This window comes from Neofelis nebulosa, chromosome X (genome assembly GCF_028018385.1).
Source record: "Neofelis nebulosa isolate mNeoNeb1 chromosome X, mNeoNeb1.pri, whole genome shotgun sequence".
Classification (NCBI taxonomy): domain Eukaryota; kingdom Metazoa; phylum Chordata; class Mammalia; order Carnivora; family Felidae; genus Neofelis; species Neofelis nebulosa.
Genome location: NC_080800.1, coordinates 85647543 through 85670997, shown reverse-complemented (window position 1 = coordinate 85670997; position 23455 = coordinate 85647543). Strand labels below are relative to the sequence as shown.

The window sequence follows — 23455 nt, the reverse complement described above, 5'->3', positions numbered from 1 at the left end:
CAGAACAAATCCTAGTAGAATGTGGTTCATCTGAATTAATTTTATCCACCAACATTAATATTATAAAGGAATTTCAATAGTAAATTTTACCATAAGGCCACTTTAGAAATTGGGCATTAATTGGCTAACTCATTATATAAAAGTATTTATGGAATTCAATTCTGCCTTCATTTCTCGATGTATGCCCCCTTGACTTTTCCTTACTCTGCTGTACCTGGGATGCAGTAGATAAAAGAAAACTGGAAAGTATGAGAAAGAGATCAGAGACACCTGGTAAGACTTAGAAGAAGGTCAACTGGAAATCTCTTGGTAGGAAATACCAGGATTGTGTCTATTCTAAACATCAAGGGATACCAGCTGTTAAAAATACCAAGTGCCAAGGGCACCTCAAAACTGGTTTTACAACCAAGTGACAATAATCCTGACAAATGGGATAAGCATGCCAGCCAATAATTTAAGTTGGCCTAAAATAATTTTTAATATTCATACTACTTACTCATTGAAATTTCACAATGTGCCAGATATTATATAAAACACAGGAGTGCAGATGGTTGCTGCCCATTGGGTTTACAAAGTGAGTTAATCAAAATGACTGCTACTTGAATTTCTAGTGAAGTTAATTACTGGCAAGTACTTCTGACTATGTCCATGCCTGTGTCATCTGAGTAGGATACTTTCAAAGCAATCCCATTCTAATGTTCAGATGCAACCCCATTACACAATGTAGATTGTGAGCTATTGCTTTTCTCCCTTAGTACAGATTCCTAGAACCCAAAGATATGCCCACTAGGGATCAAAGGTGACCATTTAATTCTCTTGTTAGATGTTTGACAGACTCTTTACAAGCCATGAATCTAAAACCACCAGAATAAAACAAAAATAAAACAAAACACAAAAACAGTCTTAGGCAAGAAGGTAAGGTTGGTGCAATTTGGCTCTTCTTGACTCCACCTTCAGTATTTTGATGCTAAGCATTTCCATGTCTCTATGCTTCCTTTAAGGCCCTACATGATCTGGCCTGTCATAACACTTTCCTTTAATTTTTTTTTTATTTAAATCTTTCTTTCTTTCTTTCTTTCTTTCTTTCTTTCTTTCTTTCTTTCTTTCTTTCGAGAGAAAGCAGGGAAGGGGCAAAGAGAGAGGGAGAGAGGGAATCCCAAGCAGGCTCCACACTGTCAGTCCAGAGTCAATGCAGGACTCATCCTCAAACCTGAGCCAAAATCAAGAGTCAGATGCTTAACCAACTGAGCCACCCAGGCACCCCAACACTGTTCTTTACTTTAGGGTGCAGTCACAATGGCATTTCCTCTGTTCCTTAAATATACTAAGCCTATTTGAGCCATGGACTTTTATACTTGTTCTTCTCTCTGATCTTCTATCATCTGTTTATTTGTTAAATGTAAGCAAGAAATTAGTTGCTTTTGTTCATCACTCTATCCCTGAGATCTAAATGAATAATGTTCAGTGAATGTTAGTTGGTTAGAAGACATAGCACCAAAAGGTATGTTGATTCAAGAGACATGTCCTCTCTGCTCTATTTCTCCATCAACCCCATATGGTACTAACCTCTCTTCCTCATTCAGATTCAGGTATATGGCTGATCAAATGTCACATTCCTTGTTTAAATATGATTTGGCATAAATTTGCAGGTATTCTTGTACCACAAGGGTAAGGTTTAGCCAAGTCTTGTGTATCACCATATTAGCAAAGAAAGGAATATACTAGTTACAACTGGGAGACAAGGAGGACTAGGGCAGGTATGGGAAATGGAGGAAAGATAAATGTTCACAGTTTTTTTTTTTAAGTATCAATCAAGTAATAACCCAAGACCACAGGGGAATGGAAGGTGAAAAGAAAAGTTACAGAGAGGGAAGGAGGCAAACGATAAGAGACTCTTAAATACAGAGAACGAACTGAGGGCTGATGGGGGTGGGAGGGAGGGGTGGGTTGGTGATGAGCATTGAGGAGGGCACTTGTTGGGATGAGCACTGGGAGTTGTATGGAAGCCAATTTGACATTAAATTATATTAAAAAGAAATAAATAAGTAAAAGTATCGAACACAGAATAATCACCTCTTCTAGGTTTACAAAGAATTCTGAACAGTTCTTAATGTTACAGACTTTGATCATCTCTGCTCCATGGTGTTCATCCCTACAGGTGAAAGAGAATTACTTGTTAAATATACTCCCACTATTATGCTGTACCTCAGGGAAAGAGGGCTGTTGACCAGCAGTCTCAAAAATAAAAGCAAATAGAACGTCCAGTCCCATGAAAGAAGCTTACTATCTCAAATTTATTTAGCCCTGGGGAAAAACAGAGTAGTCTGAGTAAGAGACCGACAGAGTGGTTTCTTAACAAAGCACCAGCTTTGAGCTAAGATCCACTGTGTTCAACTAGCTCTGTGTCCTTGGGCAAGTAATGTAACATCTCTCAGACTCACTTTCATCAGCTGAAAAATGAGGATAAGAAGTCCTTTATGGTGATTCCATTGGAGTTTGGAGAAAGGAGTTCCTCTCATTATAACACCATGAGCAAAAATATGTTACCATTTTCAATTGGAATGACTCCAACACCTGACCCCTCCAGTCTAAGTGTTAAATAAAATAATGCATATAAAACACATAATAGAGTATCTGGCACATACTAGATATTCCATACATTATAGTTAGAATTGTCATTACCGATAGGATTAGTTGTTATATATTGTTAATAAATAATAATTATAATTTATGTGTGATAGTAATTATGATCAATCACCAATATAATAAAAACAGTACACTGGCAGCAATGGATTAAGGTATGCCACTGGGTTAGGGGTACTACCTGATAGGAAAATGTCTAAAAGAGGTCAGTTGGGCAATAGGCCAAGTACCAGAGAGTCATGAAGTTCTGAAAGGATCAAAAAGACACACTGACCTAGACACAAAAAGAAGTGAATCAAAAGAAAACAGCTAAGGCAGGGAGGAACTTTCAGTTAATATGGGCAGTAGCTATTTGGCAAAGGCTAGAACCTTGGAGGTCATATTGTTAGCAATAGTTTCACTAAGCCTTCTAAGAGTTTCTTAGACAAATACCTTGTATAACAAAGCCTAGACCTCTAGGTAAGTTTTCTAGGGACAAAAGACAGATATTCTTAAGTGTTTCCTCCCCAATCCCTCCAAATTATAAATTATGTAGATCAAGCTAAAAGCACCTTCATTAACTTGGGATAGGGATGAGGGCAGGGAACACAAACTGGGGATTGCTGATGGTTGAAGGACAAAATGTTTCCATTTTCTCTAACTCTAACCCACAAACAACCTGAGGCCTGGGTTCTGCATGAATTCATGCTTGTTCTGGTCTCTAGCATGTGGAAGGCTGCTGGAAAATTGCTTGTTAACCCACAAACAAGCCCTAGTATAAAGTCCTTAGCGATGACCAAGGTCTCTGGAACTCGAAGACAAGGCCAGGTGGGAGTCCTACTGTCTCCATTAATGACCTGGGGTCAGTATGATCAAGGCTGTCTGACAGACTGAGACTCAGGTTGATTTTTTATTGGTTGTGTAATCTAGCTCTGGCACAGTTCCCACTAATCTTGCATTATTTAGATTTTATTTAGAAAAATGCCCCAGGCAAGTTCTATTTAAAATATTTCCTGCGGGGCGCCTGGGTGGCTCAGTTGGTTAAGCGTCCAACTTCAGCTCAGGTCACGATCTCACGGTCCGTGAGTTCGAGCCCCGCGTCGGGCTCTGTGCTGACAGCTCGGAGCCTGGAGCCCGTTTCAGATTCTGTGTCTCCCTCTCTCTCTGCCCCTCCCCCGTTCATGCTCTGTCTCTCTCTGTCTCAAAAATAAATAAACGTTAAAAAAAATTTAAAAAAATAAGAATAAAATAAAATAAAATAAAATATTTCCTGCAACTGAGACCTAAAAATGTTACTTTTCTTTCATTAGGTACAATTAGAGCTGTGCAAGTTTGAGGAGGCAGACTGACGAGTGTGCAACAATAGAGACTGTACTTTTTTTCTGACCTCCCTTCACATCCTGAGGATAAGGAGAACATTCAGGCTCAATATGAGAGAAGTGACTTTGCTGTGATATTACAGAAGGGCCTTACAATTGCATGCATTTCTAAACATTCAAGTGCTTCTTCATCTCTTATTTTACTTAATTCTGCCAATAATACAGGAAAATGTTCAGGGTAGGTATCATCTACACTTTTTAGAGGACTAAAATGTAGACACAGGGAAGACAAATAATTCAGTTAAGCCCATATAGATGGTTAGTGGATTAGAACCCAGGTTTTGACTGTTAGCCCCTGGCTAACTTGATGCTAATATGGGTTAACAGCCAAACTAACTTGTGGTTACCCACACAAATTTGGGGGAGCTCACAGAAAGAAATGTAAATGTGTAAAGGTAACATTTAAAGAATAATGTCAATATGCACAGTACAGAATTTGTAAATTGATGAAGAAACCCCACTTCCCATTCCAAAGATTTCATATTAGCTACTATATAGGTCATAACTTATACTTTTTTTCCCCAGAAGTATTTCTAAGGGCAAATGTTGATCAATCTTGGGTTCCCTGACAGGAATAGTAAGATCATACATAAAAAACCCAGATGCCTCTTTCTAACTCCCATTTATATAATATGCTTATACTATAAAATCTTAAGTTTTATTTCTGAATTTGAGTTTATGTAAACTTTTATATCACTAGAGCTAACCTATTAAAAAAAAACTAAGTAAATTAGGGAATTTTTCATGTCTAAAAGCACAAGCCCAGACAAAATACCTCAGGATATACTTGAAACTTTTCTAAATGGTTCCCTCAATTGTTTTATCCTCCTTTCAAGTTACTTTCTTTGCAAATTCCAGAACCATCTAATGACCAGTAAACTAAAACTTTGTTTTCTGAGATTTTTGAAATGTTAATTGACTGCTACACAAAACTATCATTTCATCAATCTACCACCCTTGGATGATATTGTCCCACTAGAAACATAAGAACTATGAACTGATATTACTATCAAATTCAGGGAAATGAAGTAAATTAATAAACAAATAAAATCTTAGGCCCTTTGATGACTTACATTCCTTGAAAATTATTACAAAAGTAGAAAATTTTATGAAAAATATCTTTGACCTTGTCGGAAAGACCTTCAGATAAGTACAAAAATAAGCACATATAACTGCAAGCATGCAATGTTAATGCTTTAAAAGAACAAGAAGGGAAAAACAGAGGACAGAAATTACTAATATCAGAACGGAAAGACAGGGTATCACTACAGTTCTTATAGATATTTAAAGAATAATAAAAGAATACTACAAACAACTTTATGCCCACAAATATGATAGCCTAGATGAAATGGATCAATTTCTTGAAAGGCACAATCTGCCAAAACTCACACAAGAAGAAACAGACCTACAGAAATATGAATAGGCCTACAGCTATTAAAGAAATTGAATCAATAATTAATAACCTTCCAAAAAATAAAACACCAAGTCCAGATGGATTCACTGGCAAATTCTACCAAATACTTAGGATGAAATTATACCAAATTCTCTACAATCTCTTTCAGAAGATAGAAGCAGATGGAATACTTCCTAACTGATTCTATGAAGCCAGCATTAGTCTAATACCAACACCAAAGACATTACAAGAAAACTACAGACTGATATCTTTCATGAGCATAAATGCACAATCCTCAACAGAATATTAGGAAATCAAACCCAGTAATGTATAAAAATAACTATATCCCAGGGACACCTGGGCAGCTCAGTCAGTTGAGCATCCAACTCTTGATTTTGGCTCAGGTCATGATCACATGGTTGTGGGATCGAGCAGTATGACAGGCTCTGCATGGAGCCAGCTTAAGATTCTCTCTCCCCCATGGCCCCTCTACTCCACAAGTGTGCACACGCTATCTCTAAAATTAAAAAAAAAATAGGGGTGCCTAGGTGGCTCAGTTGGTTGAGCGCCTGACTTTGGCTCAGGTTGTGACCTCACGGTCTGTGAGTTCAAGCCCCAGGTCAGGCTCTGTGCTGACAGCTCAGAGCCTGGAGCCTGCTTCGGATTCTCTTGCTCTCTCTCTCTCTCTCTCTCTCTCTGCCCCTCCCCCGCTCATGTTCTCTCTCTGTCTCAGAAATAAACATTTAAAAAATTAAATAAATAAATAAATAAATAAATAAATAAAATAAATTATAGTAGAATACTAAAAAAGATAATCGTACCCCACAACCAAGTCGGATTTATCCCAGATGTGGAAAGTTGGTTCAAATATTCAAAAATCAGGGGCACTTGGATGGCTCAGTTGTTTAATCATCAGACTCTTGATTTAGGCTCAGGTCATGATTTCATGGTTTGTGATATAAAGCACCTCATTGGTTTCTGCACTGACAGCATGGACCCTGCTTGGGATTCTTCTCTTCACTTCTCTCTGCCCCTCACCTGCTTGCACACACTCTCTCTCTCACTCCCTCTCTCCCTCTCAAAATAAGAAATAAACATAAAAAAATCAAAAATCAATTAATGTAGTTCATCACATTAACAGGCTAAAGAAGAAAAATTACATGACCATATCAGTAGATGCAGGAAAAGCAGTTAACAAAATCCAACGTCCATTCATGATAAAAAAAAAAAATTAAAAAATTAAAAATAAACAAAAAAAACTCTCAACAAACTAGGACTAGAGGGAAAATTCCTCAACTCAGTAAAGAATATCTATGAAAAAAACTATAGCTAACATTATATTTCATGATAATAAACTACAAGTTTTCCCATTAAAATTAGGAATAAGGCAAGACTGTCCCCTCTCACCATTCCTATTCAACATCATACTGAAAGTCTCAGATAATGCAATAGATAAAAAAAAGGAAATATCTGATTGATTCAAAAGGAAGAAATAAAATCATCTTTGTTCATAGATGTATGATTGATCTATACATATAGATGACCCATGCAAAAAATCTGAAAGAGTTGACAAAACACCTGAAATTAGTAAGTAAGTAACTAGTAACTAGCAAGGCTCCAGGATATAAGGTTAATACACAAAAGTCAATTGCTTTCACATATGCAAGCAATGAAAAAGTTATTAATTTGAAATTAAAAACATGATATCACTTACATTAGAAACCCCCAAAATGAAATACTTAGGTATGTATCTAACAAAATATGTACAAGATCTACATGAGGATAACTACAAAACTGAGAAGACCAAAATTGGAGGACTGATACTATCTGACTTTAAGACCTACTCTAAAGCTATAGTAATTAAGACAGAACGGACAAACAGCTCAGTGGAATAGAATATCGAGCCTGGAAATAGATGCATATAAATATAGTCAACTGATCTTTGACAAAGAAGAAAATGCAACACAATAGAGCAAAAAATGTCTTTTCAACAAATGGTACTAGAACAATTAGACATCCACATGCATATAAAAAAATGAATCTAGACTCAGATCTTTACACCCACCATGAAAAAGAATTCAAAATGGATCACAGACTTAAATGTAAAATGCAAAACTATAAAATTTCTAGAAAACAACATAGGGAAATCTAGATGACCTTGGATATGGCAATGATTTTTTAATTACAAGATCAAGGACATGATCTGTGACAAATAACTGACTGCTAACAAAATTAAAAAACTTCAGCTCTACAAATGACAATGTTAAGAGAATTAGAAAACAAGCCACAGACTGAGAGAAAATATTAGCAGAAGACACATCTAATAAAGGACTGCTATCCAAAGTATACAAATAATTCTTAAAACTCCACAATAACAAAAAAAAAAAAAATGGGCCAAAGACCTTAACAGAAACCTCATCAAATAGATAAAATATACAGATGGCAAATAAACATTTGAAAATATGTATATCATATGTCACCAGGGAAATGCAAATGAAAACAAACCTGCGCTACAACTGCATACCTATTAGAATGGCCAAAATCCAGAACACTAACAACACCAAATGCTAGTAAGGATGTGGAGTAACAGGAACTCTCATTCATTGCTGGTAGGAATGCAAAATGGCACAGCAACTTAGAAGATAGTTTGGAAGTTTCTTACAAAACTAAACATACCCTTATATGATCTAGCATTTATATTCTTTGATAACTACCCAAAGGAGGGAAAAATTATGTCTTCATAAAAGCCTGCACACAGGGGCGCCTGGGTGGCGCAGTCGGTTAAGCGTCCGACTTCGGCCAGGTCACGATCTCACGGTCCGTGAGTTCGAGCCCCGCGTCAGGCTCTGGGCTGATGGCTCAGAGCCTGGAGCCTGTTTCTGATTCTGTGTCTCCCTCTCTCTCTGTCCCTCCCCCGTTCATGCTCTGTCTCTCTCTGTCCCAAAAATAAATAAACGTTGAAAAAAAAATTAAAAAAAAAAAAAAGCCTGCACACAGATGTTTATAGAAGTTTTGTTCATAATTGCCAAAACTTGGAAGTAACCAAGATATCCTTTAGTAGGTGAATGTATAAATAATATATGGCACATAGAGATAATGGAATATTATTAAGAGCTAAAAGTAAATGAGCTCTCAAGCCATGGAAAGATATAGAGGAACATTAAATGCATATTACTAAGTAAAAGAAGCCAATGAGAAAAAGCTACATACTGTAAAATTCCAGCTATATGACACTTGGAAAAGGCAAAACTATGGAGACACTAAAAAGATTGGTGATTGCCAAGAGTTGGGAGGAGAGATGGATAGGTGGAACACAAAGGACTTTAAAGGTAGTGAAAATACTCTGTATGATACTATAATGATGGATATATGCCATTATACATTTGTGCAAACCCATAGAAAGTACAACACCAAGAGTGAACCACAATGAAAAGTATGGATTTTGGATGATAATGATGTGTCAATGTAGGTTAATCAATTGTAGTAAATATTCACTCTGGCAGTGGCTACTGATAATAGGGTATGCATGTGGGGGCAGGAGATACATCGTAAATTTCTGTACTTTCCTCTCAATTTTGCTGTGAACCCAAAAACAGCTGAAAACTTCCCTAATCTGGGGAAAGAAACAGACATCCAGATCCATGAGGCACAGAGAATGCCCATCAAAATCAACAAAAGCAGGCCAACACCAAGACATACTGTAATTAAATTTGAAAAACATAGTGATAAAGACAAAATCCCAAAGGCATGAAGACAAAATAAGTCCTTCACTTACAAAGAAGGAACCATAAATCTAGCTGTAGATTTCTCAAAAGAAACTTGGCAGGCCAGAAAGGAGTGGCATGATACATTTAAAATGCTGAATGGGAAAAATCTGCAACAAAGAATATTCTATCCATCAAGGCTACCATTCAGAACACAAGGAGAGATAAAGAGTTTCCCAGATTAAACAAACAAACAAAAAAAACTAGAGGAGTTTGTGATCTCCTAAACCAGCCCTGCAAGGTATATTAAAGGGGACTTTTTGAATGCAAAAGAGAAAAACAAAAATGGCAAAGACAAGAAAGGATCAGAGAAAATCTCCACAAACAATGACAAAACAAGTAATACGATGGCACTAAGTACATATCTATCAATAATTACTCTGAATATAAAAAGACTAAATGCTCCAATAAAATGACACAGGGTGTCATACTGGATTAAAAAAAAAAGACCCATCTATATGGTGCCTACAAGAGACTCATTTTACACCTAAAACACCTGTAGATTGAAAGTGAGGGGATGGAGAACCATTCATCATGCTACTGGATATCAAAATAAAGCTGGAGTAGCAACACTTATATAGGACAAACTTGACTTTAAAGCAAAGACTGTAACAAAAAACAAAGAAGGGCACCATATCATAATAAAGGGGACAATCCAACAAGAAGATGTAACTATTGTAAATATTTATTCATCCGATATGAAAGCATCCAAATATATAAAACAATTAACAACAAACATAAACATAACTAATAATAATACAATACCGGTAGGAGTCTTTAACACCCCACTTATATCAATATATCATCTAAATATATAGTCAACATGGAAACAATGGCTTTGAATGACACACTGGACAGACGGACTTAACAGATATACTCAGAATATTCCATCCTAAAAGACCAGAATATACGTTCTTTTCAAGTACACATGGGACATTCTCCAGAATAGATCATGTATTAGGTCACAAATCAGGCCTCAACAAATACAAAAAGATTGAGATCATACTATGTATATTTTCTGACAACACTGTGAAACTTGAAGTCAGTCACAAGGAAAAAAACTTGGAAAGACCATAAATACATGTAGGTTGAACAATATGTTACTAAACAGTGAATGGGTCAACCAGGAAATCAAAGAAGACATAAAAACAATACACGAAAAAAATAAAAATAAGAACAAAATAGTCCAAAACCTTAGCGATGCAGCAAAAGCATTCCTAAAAGGAAAGTTAAAAGCAATATAGACCTACTTCAAGAAGAAAGAAAAATCTCAAATACATAACATATCCTTACAAGTAAAAGATCCAGAAAAAGAATAAACAAAGCCTAAATCCAGCAGAAGAAAGAAATAATAAAGATTATAATATGTAATAAGTATAATAAAATTATAGATAAAAACATATAATTATAATAAAAGATTATAATTATAGTAAGGTAGAAATAAATGATATAGAAATTAAAAAATACAATAGATCAGTGAAGCCAGGAGGTGTTTCTTTGAAAATATCAATAGGGGCGCCTGGGTGGCGCAGTCGGTTAAGCTTCCGACTTCAGCCAGGTCACGATCTCGCGGTCCGTGAGTTCGAGCCCCGCGTCAGGCTCTGGGCTGATGGCTCGGAGCCTGGAGCCTGTTTCCGATTCTGTGTCTCCCTCTCTCTCTGCCCCTCCCCCGTTCATGCTCTGTCTCTCTCTGTCCCAAAAATAAATAAAAAACGTTGAAAAAAAAAAAAAAAAAAAAAAAAAGAAAATATCAATAAAATTGATTGATAAACCTCTACACAGACTTATAAAAAAGAAAAGAGAAAGGACCCAAATAAATAAAATCACAAATGACAGAGGATAAATAACAACCAACACCACAGAAATACAAACAATTATAAGAGAATCATATGAAAAACCACATGCCAAAATATTGAACAACCTGGAAAAAAATGGATAAATTCATAGAAACTTAAACTACCAAAACTGAAACAGGAAGAAACAGAAAACTTGAACAGACTGATAAACAGGAAAGAAAATGAATCAGTCATAAAAAAAAATCTCCCAACAAATGAAAGTCCAGAGCCAGATGGCTTCATAGGTGAACTGTACCAAACATTTTATGAAGAGTTAATACCAATACTTCTCAAACTATTCTAAAAATAGAAAAGGAAGAAAAACTTACAAATTCGTTCTATGAGACAAGCATTGCCCTGATACCAAAACCAGATAAAGACCCCACTAAAAAAGTGAACTATAATGTCTCTGATGAACACTGATGTGAAAATTCTCAATAAAATGCCAGCAAACTGAATCCAGTAGTATATTAAAAGAATCATTCACTATGATCAAGTGGGATTTATTCCCAGGCTGCAAGGGATATACCATAAATGAAATCAATCTGATGTACCACATTAATAAAAAAACAAAAAGGATAAGAACCATATGATGTCTTCAATAGATGCAGAAAAAGCATTTGACAAAGTACAATATCCATTCATGATAAAAATCCTCAATAAAGTAGGGATAGAGGGAACATGCCTTAACATAACAAAGATTATACACAAAAAACACCCACAGCTAATATCCTCAATGGAGAAAAACTGACAGCTTTTCCCTTAAGGTCAAGGGAATGTCGACTCTTACCACTGTTATTTAACATTGTACTTGAAGTCCTAGTCTCAGCAATTAGACAACAAAAAGAAATAAAAGGCATCCAAATTGACAAGGAAGAAGTAAAACTTTCACTATCCACAGAACACATGATATTCTATGTAGAAAAACCACAAAATTGCTAGAACTGATATAGGAATTCACTAAAGTCAAAAGATACATAATCAACATCCAGAAATCTGTTGCACTGCTATACATCAATAATGAATCAGAAGAAAGACAAATTAAGGAATCTATCCCATTTACAATTGCACCAAAAATAATAATATACCCAGGAATAAACCTAACCAAAGAGGTAAGAGATCTGTATTCTGAAAACTATAAAACACTTATGAAAAAAATAGAAGAGGACACAAAGAAATGGAAAGATTTTCCATGCATATAGATTGACAGAACAAATATTGTTAAACTGTCTATACTACCCAAAGCAATCTACACATTTAATGCAATCTCTATCAAAATACCAACAGCATTTTTCAGAGATAGAACAAACAATCCTAAAATTTGTATGGAACCATAAAAGTCCCTGAATAGCCAAAGCAACTTTGAAAAAAAAAAAAAAGCAAAGCTGGAGGCATCACAATCCCAGACTTCAAGTTGTATTACAAAACTGTAGTGATCAAAACAGTATAGTGCTGTCATAAAAACAGACACACAGATCAATAGAACAGAATAGAAAACACAGAAATGAACCCAGAAATATGTGGTCAATTAATCATCAACAAAGCAGGAAAGATGATCTAATAGGAAAAAGACAATCTCTTCCACAAATGGTCTTGGGAAAACTGGACAGCAACATGCAAAAGAATGAAAGTGCGGTCACCTGGGTGACTCAGTTAAACATCAAACTGTTGGTTTCGGCTCAGGTCATTATCTCATAGTTGGTGAGATCAAGCCCCACATTGGGCTCTGTGCTGACAGCATGGAGCCTGCTTGAGAGTCTCTATCTCCCTCTCTCTCTCTGTCCCTCCCTTGCTCATACTCTCCCCTCTCTCAAAATAAATAAGCATTAAAAAAAGAAGAATGAAACTGGACCACTTTATTACACCATACACACACACAAAAAAATTCAAAATGGATTAAAGACCTAAGTGTGAGACCTGAAACCATAAAAATCCTAGAAGATAACAGAAGCAGTGACCTATCTGATCTCAGTCATAACGACTTCTTTCTAGATATGTCTCCTGAGGCATGGGAAACAAAAGCAAAAATTAACCATTGGGACTACATCAAAATAAAAAGCTTCTGCATAGTGAAGGAAATTATCAATAAAACTAAACAACTTTGGAATGGGAGAAGATATTTACAAGTAACATATCTGATAAGAGGTTAGTATCCAAAATCTATTAAGAACTTATCAAACCCAACACCCCAAAATTGAATAATCCAATTAAAATGAGCAGTAGACATGAATAGATATTTTTCAAAGAATACATACAGTTGGCCAACAGACACATGAAAAGATGTTCAACATCACTCACCATCAGAGAAATACAAATCAAAAGTACACTGAGATACCAGCTCACATTTCTCAGAATGGCTAAAATCAGAAACACAAGAAATAACAAGTGTTGCTGAGGATGTGGAAAAAAAGGAACCCTCATGAACTGTTGGTGGGAATGCAAACTGGTGCAGCCATTATGGAAAACAGTATGGAGATTTCTCAAAAAGTCAAAAATAGATCTACTCCATAATCCAGCAAATGAACTACTAGGTATTTACCCAAAGAATACAAAAATACTAATTCAAAGGCATACATGCGCCCTGAAGTTTATAGCAACATTATCTATAATAGCAAAATATGAAACAGCCCAAATGTCCATATACATACGCATACCACAGCTTCCTTTTCATCAGTACATGGACATTTGGGCTGTTTCATATTTTGCTATTATAGATAATGCTGTATATATATAGATAATATACATATATAGTGAAATCTTGCCATTTGCAATGATATGGATGGGGCTATAAAGTATTTTGCTAAGCAAAATAAGTCAGTCAGAGAAAGCCAAATACCATGTAATTTCACCCATGTGCAGAATTTAAGAAACTGAACAAATGATCATAGGGGTAAAAATGAGAGGGGCAAACCAAAAAACAGACTCTTAACAAAAGGGAACAAACTGCTGTTCACCAGAGGGGAGGAGAGTGGGAGAATGGGTGAAATAGATGATAGAGATTAAGGAGTGCACTTGTGATGAACACTGAGTGTAATATGTAAGTGTTGAATCACTATATTGTACACCTGAAATTAATATTACACTGTATAGTAACTAACCGGAATTTAAATCAAAACAAGTAAATGATTTACCTTAATCTTTTAAAAGCGTTTATAAGCAGAAGTGGAAGAATGATAGCATACAGATACAAGTGATCACAAGCTGAAGTCCATGTTTAAAGAGTTATGGAAGGAATAAAAAGGGTAAAAAAATGTTCTGAGTCCAAAATCAGAGTAGGCAGAGTAAGCAAGTCAGCTATAAAACCGTGAGTGAGAATGGAGAGTGGTAAGAAAAGAGTTATTCCCTGCACTCTGTTCTTCTTGCTGTATATCTTCTCCGTGGGTTATTTCAACCACTACTTTGAATCCAATTTCCATTTTTCAATACTATATCTCCAGCCCTGATGTCTCACCTAGTCCTAGACTCATATATCTAACTGCTTGTGGGGTATCTCCATTAGGATGTCCCACGGGTATCTCAATATCAGTATGTCCACAGGTGATCCCCCTTCCAAACAGCTTCTCTTTTATTCTCCATCTAAGTCTACAGCATCACTATCTACTTAGTTCCCTGTAGCAGAAACCTGGGAATTACCCTACTCATTTTCTCATCCCTGTCCCTGACATTCCTATCAATTCTATCAGCCAAATAGCTCTATACACTTTTGTCTCCATTCTAACTTCTACTACCTTAGTTTACATATTGAATTACTGTGGCATCCCCCTAATGGGTCTCCCTGACTCCAATATCACCCCTCTCTCCTTGCCATTCCAATTTCTATATTATCTTCCAAATGATCTTTCTACAGAAGTCACTCTAGAACAAGCGAAAACATGAACGCTTCCCATTTATTAGTCCCAAGACCAACAAATAAAATACCCAAATTGAAATGAAGAAAAAGATAACAGTTTAAAAAGAAAGCTAAAACAGTGGGATTTATACCTCTGGGATTTAACTACCTTCTTAAGTAATATATTAATGCCTGATACATTATTTTTTTCTCACTATCTGACACAAGACACTTAGAGAAGAAATGTTATCTATTTCAATGTAGGTCATAGAACAAAATGTAATTCTCATATAATAAATAATGGATTTCTAATTTTTCAAATGGAAAAATAAAACCCAAAATGAGTGTATCTCTGCATGTCCACTTCCTTCAGTGCATAAATAATGGCAGAAAAGAGAATAAGGAGAGTTAATTTAGAAAGGTATACTAGGGTAAGAATATAATATTACCCCAAGAGTTGGTCACAGGAAGCCATCAAATATTTTGAAGCTTGAAAATAGCATGGTCATAGGAAAGATTAGGAATTAGAAAGAGATTAGAGAATTTATTCATGAGACTATGTGGGCATTCTCTAAATGGGAATGGATGTTAAAAGAAGATTCTGAGGGGCGCCTGGGTGGCTCAGTCGGTTAAGCGGCCAACTTCGGCTCAGGTCATGATCTTGCAGTCCATGAGTTCGAGCCCCGCGTCGGGCTCTTTGCTGACAGCTCAGAGCCTGGAGCCTGTTTTGGATTCTGTGTCTCCCTCTCTCTGACCCTCCCCCGTTCATGCTCTGTCTCTCTCTGTCTCAAACATAAATAAACGTTAAAAAAATTTAAAAAAAAAAGATTCTGAGATACTAGCAACAAGATTTGGGACCAATTTCCTATGTTATTAAAGGCAAGTGGTATTGATGATTTTGAGGTTTTTATAGTGAACACAAGAATATAGGAGAATATGAACACAGGAATATAGGAGAATCATCTCTCGGGGGAAAGGGTGAACATTTGGATTTTTGATATCTTTGGGATATGCAGGAAATATGAGTTTAGACCAGGAGTTGGCAAACTACAGGCCAAATCCTGCCGGCTACCTATTTTTATGCATAAGTTTTATTGGAATATGGCCATGCTTATTTCTTCAAGTATTTCTTATGACTGCTTTTATGCTGTAAGTATTTGGGACAGAGGTCCTTTGCCTACAATGCCTCAAATAATTATTACTTGGCCCTTTACATAAACAATTTTCTGACTGTCATATTCCAATTTAGGGGATTCTAGAATAGGAGATACAGCATCTTCCTGGTGAGGAGGAGGCTTTTTTTCTTGTTCTAGAATATTCCACTTCTAAGAGGGGAGGGGCTCCTGATGTGGGACAAACCATTTTAGTGGGGGTGGAGAGTAGGGGGTGAAATTTTTGTACTTGATCACAAGTGTTTCAAATTCTCAGTTCTGTCTTTTCTGATCACTCCTGTTTCCTCCCCACTTCAAGGACTTGCAACATTGTAGCGGGTTCCCTTATGTCCTGGGGCAGACGGAGGACCTTCCTTGTGCATTCCCTCCCACCCCTACTATCTTTCAAAGTTGGAACAGTCCCACGGTAAAAGCCTCTAGGGTTTGCTTAGACACTTCCTTTCCTTGGAGTCCCTGGAGGGAAAGAGGTGCGCTTTCTCACTTTCTCTTTAGGTTCTGTAGGCAGGCATGGGAGGTCTGTACCTCCTCTAATCCTAGCTAGGGAGGTAAGACCTGGTGAGAAGTGTACTATGGCAAGGCAAGCCAGTCAGTGGTCTTTATGAGGGTCTCAGGAGGGTTGGGCGGAGGAATCAAAAGGGAAGCTACAGAGTGGGGTGGGGAGGGCTAACGGGGGGAAGGGATTAAAGGGGGGAGAGGAGGGTGCAACTGGTTGATTCATCCCCGCAGGGCCAAACAAGCCCCTAAAGCCCTCAGCCATCATGGCCTTGAAACCCGAAGACCCCAGTGGTGGGTTCCAGCACGGCAACGTGGTGGCTTTCATCAGTGAGAAGATGGCCGGGCACACGAAAGGCCCTGAGTTCTACCTCGAAAATATATCTCAGTCCTGGGAGGAAGTGGAGAACAAGCTCAAGGCCATCCTGGAGGACAGCGCAGTGTCCAGTGAGGCCAAAGACGCTTGTGCCTGGAGCAGCCTGGCCCTAGGTGTGCGCTTTGCCCGGAGGCAGGGCCAGTTACATGGGCACAGGGTGCACTGGCTGCAGGACTTCGCCAAACTGCATAAGTCCGCTGCAGAGACCTTGGCCTCAGACCTAAAGGAGCTCACAGCACAGCAGGAGATGGAGCGCAGGGAGGCAGCCTTCCGTCTGCAGCAGACACAGGCAAACTTGGCGGAGATACGGAAGGAAAGGGACCTCCTGAGGTGGAAGCTCCTGCGGGCTGTAAGATTGCCTCAACTTGGTCCCTGCCCCCTCTCCTGGCCCTATCTCCTTGCCCCACCCCCTCACCATCCCCAGAATGGGTCTCAACCCTGCCTACTTCTCTGCAGGAGCTGGAGTCTTCGCGGGAGCGGGGGCAGGTTGCAGAGGAGCCAGGCTTGGCCACTGCCAGTGACGCTGGGACAGAAGGAGCAGGTGAGGAGGAAGAGTTGGGGGGTGCCACTACTTCTGCTACTCCTGCTGGTGCCACAGGAAGAGGAAGAAGACAGAAAGGTGAAGAAGGGACAGAGGCCACAAAGAACCCGGGTGGAGGCCTTGTGCATGTTCTTGGAGCTGAGCAGAAAAATTATACCTCTGGTGGGCAGAGGGAGGGAGATGTCAGGTCAGTGGATACAGCCATGCTTTATTTCTCTGGGACGATGAAGCCCGGGACCACAGCCACACCCTCACCCCTGCCTGTCCAGCTCCCTGCCTCATTCACATACTCCTATGCCTGCCCCTTTTCCCCCTTCCCACCTGCGCCCACACCAACCCCACCAGCAATAATGTTCACCCCAGGAGCTCCATCTCAGATATCTCCCCACTGGAGGCCCTCTGATGTTAACTTGTGGTCTGATGTCGGGTCCCAGGGAACACACCCTCAAGAATCCCAAAGAGACAACGATCTCCTTCAACAGAGAAGACCTCCCATATTTCGCAGACCAGGGGATTGGGACTGCCCTTGGTGTAAAGCTGTGAATTTTTCACGGAGAGAAATTTGCTTCCGCTGTGGAAGGGGAATCTGGCTGCAAAACCCCCAGTGAATTCAGAAATGTGAAATAGAACGGAAACATATCCCAATGGGAAATCAATTTTCAGAGGGAGGGGGAGAGATGCGGGAGGGTTTGGGAAGAATGGGGAGAAAAGGAGGGTGGGTGGATGGGGCAAGGGGGTTGTGAGAAAGGTGGAAAAGTGGGGTGGGTATGGAGTGGTGGCTGGGGAGGGTGTAGATTAGGTGGTTGGGGGGGTAAAACATAGACTTATTTTGATGACCCCCTTTTTGTTCCAGAGCATTAGCATTCCACACCCCAGAAGCACTGTAGCTTCTGTTAGTATGTGTCTCCATTCCCTACCCTAGTACCTGGTGGACCTGAGCAGCCATGTTTGTGACAGCCCACCCCTCTTCCCACCTAGGCTGTATATGATTGGAGGAGTGGACATCTGACCCATCCTTAACCACACAGGTTCTTACACTAGAGAATCTGAATAGAGAGGCAGATTCCATAGTCCCATAGTCAGGATGGTGTTGGGCAAGGAAGCAGTGGGTTATTTGGAGTTGGGGCCAAGGTCAGAGTCACGGACACTGAGGCCACAGCTGAGGCCTGACCCTGGCTGTGGGGGAGCAGAACTCTGTGCTTTATAGAGGCCGAGTGTCTTTTAGAGGATGCCAGCATGAGTTCCCAAGGAGCAGACAAGCACAGAGAAGGAAAGGAGTTGATCCTGCAAACCCAGAGATGGAGACCTGGAGGCCTGACCACTTTTCCACTTTCTGCAATTGTGTTGCATGAAAATCCACTCTACAGAGATCCCCTTTTCTTTAATTTAACTTGAATGGGTTCCTTCTCTGGACAACCAGATTATTTCCAAGTCAGAAAATGATACCAGAAGAGCAGGTGCAAACCACAGGGCATCAAAGAAACTGTTGGAACTGACTGGGGAGGTGCATCAGGGAGTGACAGGTAGTGGGGATTCCTGAATCCCATGAGTCTCTAAGAATAAACTGGACAGAAATCTTGTTCATGTTCTAAACGAGTTATATCACAAGAAACAATCAAAACAGGCCTAGGGTTAACTACTTGCTTATGACACAACAGAGATTTCCTGCTCCAAGGGAATCTCAGGACTGCGTGTATACTTTTTTTTAAGTTTATAGCGCAAGTGGGGGAAGGGTAGAGGCGGGGGCGGAGAGAGGAAAATCCCAAACAGGGTCCGCACTGCCAGCAAAGTGCCCAATGTGGGGCTCGAACCCACGAACCGAGAGATCATGACCTGAGTTGAAACCGAGAGTCAGACTCAACTGACTGAGCACCCAAGCGCCCCAGGGCTGCATATAGAGGATGCCAGCATGAACTGCAAGCAAGGACTGCTACCTATGGCTGTTCAGCCCCATGACAGAAGAATCCTCCCCAGTACCCAGTGGGCAGAACTGGGTATAGTCACATGCCACTACCAAGGAGGTGAGTCAGCAGCTGATAGTGCCCAGAGGGTTTATTGGTTTAGACCACTGACCAAAGTATGCTGCCATCCTGAGGGATTCTCTCCCCCAACTCATCACCAGGTTAACAGTGGGAGAAGAATCTGGCTACAAAGCCCTCAGTGAATTCAGAGTGTGGAATAGAACATAGCCCAACCAAGAAAGGGGGAGGGTGATGGTTGTCTGTGTCTCCCCCTCTTATGATTATAAGCTGCATTGAGCAGGGTTAAATGTATGGTTTAGCCTACAGGTGGAAAAATGGTAAGGAGTCATACCTGGACCAGACTGATACAACTGGAGGAAGCTTGGATGTTACCTGGGGACTGGGGACCTAGAAACTGAGGTTGTCATGGGCCTGGGGCATCTCTGCAGTATCTAGGTGTGACTTTGAGTTGTCTCGTTTGGGAACAGATACAGAAAATCATTTTCAAGATTTGGGGCCAGATCCCTAGCTAGTTATTAAAGGGCCTATACTTGTTAGAAATGTCTTCAGACTTTCACCACCTCAGTACTCTTGATACTTTGGGCTGGATACTTACATGTTTCAGGGAATTGTGCTGTGCATTTAGGTTGCTTGGCAGAATCCCTAGCCTCTACACACTTGGTAACAATAGCACCCACCCCTCCGTTGTGACAACTAAAAATGTGACAACTAATAATGTAACATGTCCACTGGAGGGCAAAATCACCCTTAGTTGGGAACCATTAAGGCAATAAGGTCCTTAGGACTAGTCAGAATAGGGGGAAGAGGGTTGCAAGAAGAGCATGCTCAGCAATGCCCAGGGCTGCAGGGAATGCCCTAAGGAGGTAAAAAGTATTCACTTGGTCTGGTGTTCACTTTTGATTTTTAAGCAATATGGGTGGAGGAAGGGCAGAAAACAAACCAGGGATTTAGGTGGGAAGGAAAGATGTGCAGTCAGTGAGGGAAGCTCATCAAGGACTCTTGGGTGTGAAGAGAAGGAGTGAGATAGGATACACAGCTGAGAGATACAAAGTTCTTTTGAATTTGGGAGAAACTTGAACCATGGGGAAGGAGACAGCTAAAGAAACCTTGAAAACACAAGAAATATGTAAAAGAAGGAGATAGACCCTGTATACTGTTTTGGAGGCATGTCCATTGTACTATTAAATAAATAAAATATGAAGGCCAATTTTTGCGTGTGAACCAAAACCCCCAAGGCTCCATAAGTGTGCATAAGTATGATATGCATATTATAGGTTTATGTGTGCTTTATGTTATATACTGATGTTTGAAAAAGCATAGAAAATGTCTGGAAAAACTTTTTTTTTCTTTTCAGAAAAAAAATGAAGTAGAATGGGGCAATGGGATAGAGGGTTTCTACTTTATATACTTCTGTGTTGTGAAAATAAAATTATTAAATGTTCACAAATAAAATAAAAGGAAGTAAATTTGCTGGCATGAGGTGGTTTAGAAAGGCCACCTCTTCCTTTGGGATAGGAGAAGAGGAGAGCAGACACTGATATGTGTGGCAAAAAGAAGGGAAATGAAGAGGTTCCCCTTGTGTGTTCCTTAGACAGCATCCCCTTGTGTGTCCCTTCACCCAAGAGTGAGGATGGAAGGCCTGGGTGGGGGTGGAGGCTTCTGGGCATTGGCATATTTAAGGAATAACTCATGGTGGGAGGTGGAGAGTGGGATAGCATAAAGGATCATCAAGCTGCACAGAGGATCCAATTAAGATAGGACCCAAATGAAAGAAAACCAAAGGGAGGACAATGAGAGAGCCTAGGAGGGCCACTGGAAAGGAAGGTGACTAGTTCTAGGAGGAGCACCAGACACAAATCTCTGGTGTTACAACTTGTTTTCATAACTTATTTTTTTCAAGAAAAGAGTCAGTTTGTTTAGATTTGGGGTGTATGATTGGTAGGATTTAAGAAAGATACTGACATTTTCATGATTTCATGAATTACACCCATTTTAAAGTTTTTTTTCCTAAGTCAAGAAGAACTTAATAAATTAAAATTAATTCCATTTTTATCACTAAATATCCTCAACAAACCCAACAGAGGTTATTGTACTTGGCCTTTGAGCCTTTGGGCTAGCATGCTTAGTGATATGGGTAGCTAAAAAGTAAGACAGCTTTAAAACTGATGGTGCTGGAAGAAAGACCCAGCTCTAATAGGGAAGGGAATGAAAATTTTGCAGGTGCCAATGTCTTGGTTAAAAATAGTGATTTTTCCTCTGTAAAAATGGTAATGATGCCCTCTGAGCTTGCATCTGAGATAGTAACAAGTAAAATAGTGAAAGGGAATGACCAGGGAAGGTACTAACCTTCTTTCTAATGACCTATCCACACTCTGGGAGGTCAAACTTGTCTACACCTTTCTCTAAAATAATGGAAAATAAAAATAACTCAAGTCATATTTTATTTAGAAACAACAGTTTTTCATCTTTGCTTTATGTCATGTGGGATCAAGGTCAAAACTTTGCCAGAGTGTTTGGACAAAGATATTACCTAATAGGAAACTTCCTTAAATGCCTTAAAAATCAGAATTTTCTGTGACTTTGCACCCTGCTCTAAATGCTGGTGTTTTGGGCATCATTCTTTGTAATTTCATATCATAATAACTGCCTTCCTACTATCTATTTCTGTTTATATTGGCAAAATTTAACATATCAGGGGGAAAAAGGGTTCATGTGGCCAAATTAAAAACCTTCAAACCCTAGTGATCTGAAGATTACAGCCAATGAGTCAGCAACAAGCATGTAGGGAAAGCCTGCTCTACTTTATGTGTGTAAACTGTGGGAGGGGGTAGTCTAGGGATTAAAAAAGAAAGGGGGAGGGCAAGAGGGAACTAGGGGTACAGAGAAAGAGAGAGAGAGAGTGGCCAAACCACTCTCCATTATGTGGAGTTGGAGGAAGACACAGGGAAAAGACAGAATAATGGGGCTGAAAAATAACAAGATGCATGTGACATCTCTCCACCCAACTAAATATATATTGCCTTACTGGTAAAGAGTATGTTCTGGTCTGGAAATAAGAAGGTGTAGGTTAGTGTTAACCTGGGTCTTGTGTTAATGAGGTCAAGGTGATGTGGAATTCCACATTGCTCTCCTATTCAGCTTTTCTCTGTTTCATAGCCATAGATCTAAGCTGTACCTACCAAATTTTAACCACTATCTTGCCAAGGTGGATCACTTTTCACAGTGGTGAAAGAGTGGGGATGGTTCCACGTGAATTCATCCCCATCCCTGAGAAAACAAGCTGGAGTGCACATTCTGATTGACAGAGTTGAGATCAGCAGCATCTCCTTTTGTTAATAAGGGGAGTCATAAAAAATCATAAATTTATCCCCCTTTAAACATACGCTTTCTCCATGGAAACATCATCTCCTAAAAACGTGCATTGTTATATGCCTGCAAGTCAAGGCACTTGTTGGTTGTATCTTTTAACTTCTAAGATTTGGTCAGTGTCTTAGTCTCTTAAAGTATCATAGTCCAAAAATATATCTGAAACCACCATAGAGCAAGGATTAGTTATTGTCAGTTTTGCATTCAGTAAAAAGGCCTTGATAAACCCAGATTCCAGCCAAATGGACCTCCCTGTTTTTCCCTGTACACAGACCATGTTTTACTGCCTCCTTGCCTTTGAATACTGTTCCATCTGCCTGGGAAGGCCTCCACTATTGCCACCTGTTTAGATCATCAACAACTATCTCAAACACCCCTGATTTTATAAGTCAAAATCTATTTTTCCTTAATCTCAACTATTATTTTACCTCTATCTTTCTTTTAAAAAATAAGTTTATTTATGTTGACAGGGAAAGACAGAATCCCAAGCAGGCTCCATGTGGAGCCTGACTTGGGGCTTGATCCCACAAACTGTGAGATCATGACCTGAGTTGAAATCAAGAGTTGGATACTTAACTGGGGCGCCTGGGTGGCTCAGTCGGTTGAGCGACCGACTTCCGCTCAGGTCATGATCTCACTGTTTGTGAGTTCGAGCCCCGCGTCGGGCTCTGTGCTGACAGCTCAGAGTCTGGAGCCTGCTTCTG

General features: G+C 39.3%; 2 protein-coding genes across 2 annotated transcripts in view; one reads left to right on the top strand and one right to left on the bottom strand.

The window, feature by feature from the left end:
* The window catches only part of IL1RAPL2 (interleukin 1 receptor accessory protein like 2), a 1151998-nt gene that overhangs the window by 496658 nt on the left and 631885 nt on the right, over positions 1 to 23455 (bottom strand). The window lies entirely within an intron of this gene.
* On the top strand, positions 16708 to 18027 carry TEX13A (testis expressed 13A). The gene is made up of 2 exons (XM_058713968.1): positions 16708 to 17211; positions 17319 to 18027. Exons 1-2 carry the CDS (start codon positions 16753 to 16755, stop codon positions 18009 to 18011), a joined length of 1152 nt encoding a protein of 383 aa, XP_058569951.1. The 5' UTR covers positions 16708 to 16752; the 3' UTR covers positions 18012 to 18027.

Bases quoted from the DNA above. Each gene is read 5' to 3' on its own strand.
- TEX13A (XM_058713968.1), top strand. From the start codon at position 16,753: ATGGCCTTGAAACCCGAAGACCCCAGTGGTGGGTTCCAGCACGGCAAC. The intron at 17,212-17,318 runs GTAAGATTGCCT...ACTTCTCTGCAG, and splicing joins GGTGGAAGCTCCTGCGGGCT to GAGCTGGAGTCTTCGCGGGA.